This window comes from Silurus aristotelis (assembly GCF_946808225.1).
Source record: "Silurus aristotelis genome assembly, chromosome: 20".
In the NCBI taxonomy this organism is placed as follows: Eukaryota; Metazoa; Chordata; class Actinopteri; order Siluriformes; family Siluridae; genus Silurus; species Silurus aristotelis.
The window spans coordinates 21,149,349-21,157,912 of NC_139593.1; the positions used below are offsets into that span (position 1 = coordinate 21,149,349).

General features: G+C 36.5%; 1 protein-coding gene and 1 long non-coding RNA gene across 2 annotated transcripts in view; both read right to left on the minus strand.

The window, feature by feature from the left end:
* LOC310715549 (macrophage mannose receptor 1-like) overlaps positions 1 to 8,196 on the minus strand; it is an 8,715-nt gene extending 519 nt beyond the window's left edge. The window contains exons 1-4 of the mRNA XM_083522057.1: positions 8,154 to 8,196; positions 5,967 to 6,350; positions 5,435 to 5,773; positions 4,892 to 5,254 (exon numbers count right to left, since the gene is read on the minus strand). Of these exons, the coding sequence (XP_083378183.1) occupies positions 4,892 to 5,254; positions 5,435 to 5,773; positions 5,967 to 6,350; positions 8,154 to 8,190 (1,123 nt within the window). The 5' untranslated portion in view covers positions 8,191 to 8,196. The remainder of the gene's footprint in view (positions 1 to 4,891; positions 5,255 to 5,434; positions 5,774 to 5,966; positions 6,351 to 8,153) is intronic.
* LOC310715561 lies at positions 1,398 to 3,439 on the minus strand. Its single transcript, XR_014530358.1, has 3 exons — positions 3,364 to 3,439; positions 2,935 to 2,984; positions 1,398 to 1,690 (listed from the first exon to the last, which is right to left on the minus strand). It is a non-coding gene; the product is annotated as an uncharacterized lncRNA (long non-coding RNA).
* Positions 8,197 to 8,564: the final 368 nt, after the last annotated feature.

The following is an 8,564-nucleotide window of genomic DNA, read 5'->3' on the forward strand; positions in this document are numbered from 1 at the left end:
GTTTGTAGCTCTCGGGCAGATCGATCCACTGCTGCGTTCCTCCAGCCTCAACTGCTCCACTTCTCCTCTCCCAGCTGCAGTCTTCATTCCAGGTCCCGTACCCCAGAGCCCAGTTCTGATAGCAGATCATCGCTCCGTAAACCCAGAACCAGATACGCTGGGCACAGTCGTGACGCAGACCGAGCCACACGTGTTCACTGGAGGCTTTTTGTGCCACGTCCTTCACCCAGAGCTGCATCTCTTCACTGCGAACTGAGACCAGGTCATGATGATGGTTCCTGCAGTAGTTCAGAGCTTCCCACCAGCTCAGATTCTCATTAATCAGGATCAGGAATTCTTGAACAAGCACACACACAATTATTATATAAATTATTTATTTTATATGTGTATTTTTCTCGTTTTTAGCAAAACATTAAACCAGCAATGGAGTCTGAGATCCAAGTGGTGTATTATGTATTATTTATTATTATTATTATTATTATTATAATTATTATTATTATTATTATTATTATTATTATTATTATTATTATTATTATTATTATTATTATTATTATTTCTTTTTGAGGATTCCTAAATTTATCAGCAGATTTAAAGTCCTGCTTGTGCTTTTTTTTTTTTTTTTTACAATCATTTTGTTATAAAATTTATAAAGAAAAAGTTTTCATTCTAAAAAAACAGTTTTAGGAATAATAAATTATTTTAGACAACAGTACTCTTGTTAAAAAAAAAAATAAATAAATAAATAAAAAAAAAATAAAAAAAATATATATATATATAAGATTTATGTATTTATTTATTGAACTCACTCTCATGGCAGATGAATGGAAGTTGTTCTGTGCAGCTCACATTATTCCAGTAGTGTTGCTCAGACCCACTCACTGCTGCACATTTCAAATCATCTCTGGGTTTGTCAGAGCTCCAGTATCTGAACGAGGATTTACTCTGATCTGACCACTTCCAGGAGTCATTAAACAGTCCAATCCAAGCACTATCATCCACTGAAGTTTGAATAAGATTTGTGATCTCTTTATTCTCAGCCTGGTTCCTCACACTGACCAGGTCGGTGTAGTTCTCTCTGCAGAAGGTCTGAGCTTCATACCAGGTAATTTTTTTACATTTAAATATGTATTTTGTATTCTTTCCTAAAAGACAGTTCATTAAATTTTTTTATTTCTGGCTAATTCAGTAAGTAAATACCATCAGGCCAATCAAGGAAACAAAAAAATAAACACATTATCGAGAAATGTTTTATTAATGTCAAAACAATTTCATTTTATATCAGAAACATCTGTTGACAAATTCTTACCGTCGTAACACACAAAAGGTAATATTATGTCACATCTGCGGTCAAACCAAAATCCATTTTTTGCAATAACAGCACAGTGTTCATTTCCTCCAGCATTGTTTGGTTCTCCACTACTCCAGTTCCTGTAAGTGTCTCCACCTCTGTAGAAAGTTTGGTCTGCCAGAGACCACTTCCATTCCCCAACGCTCTCGCTCTTTAGACCGATCCACGCTAGCTTTTTAGTTTCATTCCTCAGTGTGATATTCAGCTTCTTCATCTCGTCCATGTTGCTGATGGTTGCCAGATCAGTGTATTTGTCTCGACAGTAAGTCTGAGCTTCGCTCCAGGTTTTATTCTCGTTCACAAAGTGATAGCGATGAGGGATGTACGCCGTTACACCACATACTACAGTGAGAAAAGTGATAGAAATGTAAGTATTTGTATTTTAAATAAAAATATATATTAATTCATTAATACGTGTAAATATTATCTAAAATAATTTTTGCATAGTCATCATAAATAATTAACTAAAGTGATTGAAGTGAGTTCCTCTGCTATTGGCTTCTGCTTGCTGCTTCTTAAAAAACAAAAAAAATTCACACACCCGACAGGAAAAAGTGGACTTTTGGAGTAAATAAACGAGTTGTGATTGTTTAGGAGGAGAATCGATAGAAAATTGTAATGTGTACATGCTGACTGGTTTAATTGGCTTATTTCAGAGTAACTGTGATGAACCATCACATGAGACCATTATCTCAAACCACAGAATCTTTTGCAGCAGTTTGGAGCTTTGAGGATGGATTTAAACTGTAGTTAATGTCAACAGTCTCCTACACTGACTCAGGAATACAGTTTGCTTCTGATCGTCATCACTGTACTCCGCAACATCGTATTTCTGCTACAAATGGACATTTGGTGCAACTCAGATGAGGATGGGTTCCCTCTTGAGTCTGGTTCCTCTCAAGGTTTCTTCCTTATGCCATCTCGGGGAGTTTTTCTTTGCCACAGTCGCCACCGGCTTGCTCATCAGGGACAAACTCACTTATAAAGAACATCTTCACTTTTAATCACCACATTATTTGTGTAAAGCTGCTTTGAGACAGTGTTCATCGTTAAAAGTGCAATACAAATTGAATTGAATTGAATAGGACTTCTGTGGAAATGGACAAGACATTTAGGACACTTTTCTCGGCAGCAGTACGCCTTGGAAGCCCATGACCCGGTCAAGGGATGGATTTACATTGGACCCTTTTATTAACTATTAAACCAGGGACGCTGCTGCATCGTGTCATTAAAAAAAATATATATACATATTTGTTTATTTATTATTAACATTTTTAAAGATTGAGACTTTACAGTGCTTCTGCAGCTTGATTAGAATCCCACAAAGCCACATCATGTCATGTTCCTGTTTGATCCCTGTGTTGGGGTTAAGAAGGAATTTTTGGGAGGAGGAACAAAACGGAGGAAAACTGTTTTAAAACACATGGGCATCAGCAGATTCTGGTTTCTACACCCACTCTTATCTTCTTAAACCGTCCACATAGGCGGATTGATCAACTTACATGAAATAAGTTAATAAATAAAAAAATTCAGTTCAAGACCAAAAAGGAAATCCAATCATTGTCATCAAAAAATGAAGCACTAACCTGAGAAGAAAATGGTCACTGCAATAATCCAAAACATATCTGTAGGAAAACTGAGCAACATTTTTGATTAATGTTACAGCATTAGAGCTGAAAAAAACAACACAGTCTATTCTCTCTCTCTTTCTTTCTTTGTCTTTATTTTTTTCTCTCTGTCTCTGCAACCTGGCCATTTTCTTACCAAATAATTATTCATAAAAACAAACACTTTCCATACAAGTCTTCATGTGAGTTCTTACTTTAGATATAATAATGTTTTAGAAAATGAACATGAACGTACCTATTATTCATCTTACAGCTAAAACTACTGCCTGAGTCGTCTCTGTGCCGTCACTAATATAATTTACATCTGGCTAATCATCTTAAAAATGATCAGGTGTGCTCTGATTATAAAAATATACATATATACATAAAAAAGGGCAATATCCATACCTCATGTATCTCTGGTCCGCTATAGCAGGGTGTGTGTGTTGTGTTGTGCACCTGAACAAATGAACAAATAACTTCTTATAAAGCATCATTGTCCTCTTGAGACCCTCCCACACACTCGCTGTCCAAGATCCCGGTGCTGATAAACAGCAAACAAATAACTACTTTACATGAGTTTCCACACCCTGGTCATAGACAACATAGAAAAAAAAACACATTTCACATAGTGTAGATTTTAACAGTTGAAATTAATTGTAATTGTAATTTGTTTTTTTTTTATATCACATTTTCAACTCTTGCTACATCATTTGACTTTCCAGCTCCTACTCACTAATTCATAAAGTTTTTTTTTTATTTTTTATAACAGTGTATAATCTGAAATATATTTGAATATTTAAATGTCCTTCTCCCCACATGTTGCTAATTTGACTTGTTTCTGTCGATTTCTACTCTACAACATCCGAATCCATCAGCTCTTCCCCTGAACGCTACTCTTCCACTGCAAATGATCCAAAACGCAGCTGCACGACTTGTGTTCAATCTGCCCAAGTTCTCCCACACCACCCCACTGCTGCTCCTCCACTGGCTTCCAGTAGCTGCACGTATCAGATTCAAAACACTGATGTTTGCCTACAAGGCCAAAAATGGACCAGCACCATCTTACCTCAGAGACCTCATCACATCTCGCACTGCACCACGCTGTCTGAGATCCTCCAGCACTGCTCGACTGGTACCACCTTCTCTCACAATGAGAAGTAAGTATACTTCAAGGCTCTTCTCTGTTCTGGCACCGAGGTGGTGAAATGAACTTCCCCTAGATGTCCGTACAGCAGAGTCTATCTTCAAGCGACGTTTGAAGACCTACCTCTTCCTGAAACACTTAAATTAGCACTTTCCAAGTTTGCTTTGTAGAATTCAAGAGTTATATTTATATTGAGATTGTAATCTTGCGTACCAGTGTACAAACCCGATTCCAAAAACGTTGGGAAACTGTACAAATTGTGAATAAAAACAGAATGCAATGATGTGGAAGTTTTAAATTTCAATATTTTATTCAAAATACAACATAGATGACATATCACATGTTTAAACTGGGAAAATGTATCATTTTAAGGGAAAAATAAGTTGATTTTAAATTTCATGGCATCCCAAACAAGCTGTAATGTCAGAAATCAGGTAAATACATTTCATCTTAACTGCCCATAAAACCCTGTAATATGAGAAAATAAATGATAATAATGATAATTCTGGAACAAGTTCATGCTACATGGAGTCTATAGAATTTACTGAATATTGTATTAAACATATAATGAAATGATCTGGATGAACAGGATTCATTGTACCACAAATGTGTTGAAGATTGTAAATAAGAGACCGCTGTAGATATACAGGTGACGGACCGCAACATGTCTTCAGTCTTCATGTTTAAGAAAACCGATTTTGGTGGTAAATGAGAGAAAGAAATATTAATTTCAATATAGAAATTTTGTAAGAAACCAAATGAATATGAAAAAAGCCCACTGTTACTCACCGTCATAAGTAGAGCAGATGAAGTTGAGTTTGTAGCTCTCGGGCAGATCGATCCACTGCTGCGTTCCTCCAGCCTCAACTGCGCCACTTCTCCTCTCCTGGCTGCAGTCTTCATTCCAGGTCCCATACCCCGGAGCCCAGTTCTGATAGCAGATCATCGATCCGTAAACCCAGAACCAGATACGCTGGGCACAGTCGTGACGCAGACCGAGCCACACGTGTTCACTGGTGGCGTTTTGAATCACTTCCTTCACCCAGAGCTGCATCTCTTCACTGCGAACTGAGACCAGGTCATGATGATGGTTCCTGCAGTAGTTCAGAGCTTCCCACCAGCTCAGATTCTTTTTAATCAGGATCAGGAATTCTTGAACAAGCACACAAAGTAAATTTAGAGAACAATGTAAATATCTCTACGTAATTTAATATAATGTAAAGATTTTTTGGCAGATTTTCCTGATTTATAAAGCAAACTGTGTATATGATATAAAAGATATGCTTAATACATTCAAAATGCATTAATATCGTGTTGAAACATTTAACTCACTCTCATGGCAGATGAATGGGAGGTTCTGGCTGCAGATCACATCACTCCAGTAGAGTTGCTCAGACTTATTCAGTGCAGCACAGCTGAAACCTCCACTGGGTTTGCCAGAGCTCCAGGATCTGAATGAGGAATTACTCTGATCTGCCCATATCCAGGAGATACTAAACAGACCAATCCAAGCGCTGACTGAAACTGACATCACACTCATGATCTCATCATTCTGAGTTTGGTTCCACACTTTGACCAGGTCGGTGTATTTCTCTCTGCAGTAGGTCTGAGCATCATACCAGGTCTTTTTTTCATTAATTAATATGTATTTATTTGAGGTTGTGTTTTTTTCTGAAAGACAGTTGATTTATATGAATAGATAATGCGTGGCCAATTCAGATTTTAGTGATTGAAAATTAAATAATCAAGAAAACTAAATACTAAATGCACATATATATATATATATATATATATATATATATATATATATATATATATATATATATATATTTTATGTAAAACAGCTTGTTTTGCAAATTCTTACCATCATAACACACAAAAGCAAGTAAATTCTCACAATTGTTGTCATTCCAACAGCCATTATTAAACATTTCAACACAGTACTCTTTTCCTTCATAGTTGTTTGGTTCTCCAATATGCCAGTTCATGTAAGTGTTTCCATCTCTGTAGAAAATTTGGTCTGCTACAGACCACTGCCATTCCCCAATGCCCTGTCTCTGTAGACCAAACCAAGCTAGCTTTGCCGTTTCCATCTGCAGTGTTTTATTCAGCTTCTTCATCTCAACAATGTTGCTGATGGTTGCCAGATCAGTGTAACTGTTTAGGCAGTATGTCTGAGCCTCACTCCAGGTTTTCTTCTCATTCACAATGTGATAGCGATGAGGAATGGACGCCGTTACAGCACATGCTACAGTGAGAAAGAAATGTAAATATTTATGGCTGAAAAATAAATATCTAATAATTATTCATATTCATTCTTTAAATATAATTATTCTTTTTTAACATGTTTTCAAATCCTTTTCTATGAGTTTCTCGATGTGTCAATGTATAAACTTTTCCCTGAACAATCTTCAATTCCTGTTTTCATTTGTTGTCTGTGTTTCTTTTTTCTGCCTTCATTTCTGTTTAAAGCAGTGAGTGGAGGCCATTTACAGTGGAACTGCGAAGAAACAAACTAAAGAAATTACATCAAGGAACAGAATTGATGGAATTTGGTTAGCATCTGGCATTCGAGCCCTCACAGTGTGGCGAGTGGGTGATGACTCCGAGACATAGTCACAAAGCTAAGGCTCAGCACTACTCTTCCCCACTTCAGGTGTCTAACAATTTTGATAATCTTAGTGATTCAACCATTGAGAAATCCAACTCAAAATCTCTGATTTTATGAGACTCTATTCTAAGGCACTTAAATGTAGCTAAGCCTTTAGAGTCACCAGCAGCACAAGTTAGGTGTATACCAGGGCAGTGGAGGTAACAGGTCAGCTTAGGTTTATAGCACAGGCATGCTCAGATTCACTATCAGAATTTCTTCACATAGGCATATAATCATGAGATCATTCAGTCAGCTATTAAAAGTAACAGAATAGAGGTGTGTAAATGAGCAAAGGCAATGTCTGATGCAGTAGCATGCTCTGTCCCCATCCCAAAGTTAATGCTGATAATGTTTTTTGGGTCAGGACTACCTTGGCAGCGAAAGGGGGGCCAACACTTGGCAGTTGGTCATAATGGTAGGCCTGATTGGTGGTCATAATATTCTGCCTGGTTGCTGTAGACAATTAAAGTAAGTTTGAAGGCAATCCTGGATGTATCCATCCCAACCAGGAAGGTGCCGTTTTTAGTTCTTGTTGTAGAGCTCACAGTATGATAACAGGGCTTGTTAAACTGTGACCATCCAGAGCCAAGGCCAGGTAGCAGACAAGAAGGCTAAACCGACCATCTGCTATATGCACTTAGTCATCACTCAGGGTGCATTATATTGAGACTGTGTCTGTTTTAATATGTAAAAATAATTCACAGAAAGTTTGTTTTAGTAGCTTAATCAAAATGAAATAAATAAGATTGAATGCACAGCCAGCACCTAAAAAAAAGGATTGTTGAACTTTCTCTCTGTCATAAGCACTGATTATAAATGTACTGTGTTTAACTAAAACATTTAATAAAACAACTAGATGTGTAGCATTTGTTGAAGCAAATATAGTTACAGATACCAGCCTTCACACTAAAAAATAAACAAACATAACACATTAAATGTCATTTCCATTCATAAATCGGAAGGTGATTGGACCCACTCATAGTGGTTGAAACACTTGATTTAAGTCTAACATTTGGATTAAATATAAAATATATAGTCATAGTCCCACAGGCTGAAGTTATATCTTCTTTAACATCTGATTCGGTCATAGCGTATCAAGCTTTATAGATTCTAGACTAAGAGGATTTTTCCACTCAGATTTCTTTCTTTCAAATCTTTCTGAGACTACACTGTACATATGCATCTTTAATTGGAATCCCACAAAACACAGCATAGTTTGTGAAACTCAAAGTTCACGTTTGATCCGTGTAAAAGGATCAATTTTGGGAGGGAGGAGGAACAAAACTGAGCAAAAAGAAAAACAGGAATAAATGGTCAAAATAGATTGTGTGTAAATGCAAACATAGAAATGCATTTTTATTTTCTGCATTGGCATGAAAATAGAGCACATCCACTAACCTGAGAAGAGAAGGGTCACTGAAATGAGCCAAGCCATATCTGTAGGAAACTGAAAAGTTTTTATTTTTTCCATGAATTTATTAGAATTTTTTCTATTAATAACAGCATTAAAATTTTAGAAAAGGGTCTGTCTCTCTCTTCCTTTGTCTTTGTTTTTCACGCTCTGTCTCTTAATGCAACCTGGCCATTTTAGTAAGTGATAAAAAGATATTTTTCATACGAGTCCTAATGTAAGCTGTTAGTATAGAAATCATAGTGTTAAAATATGCACATAATTATACCAATGTTTTTTTAGCTCACAGCCAAAACTACTATCCACGTTGTCTCCATGCTGTTATATAAATATACAATGTATACCTTCTGACCAATCATCATCATCAGGCAAATATCCATATATATATATATATAATT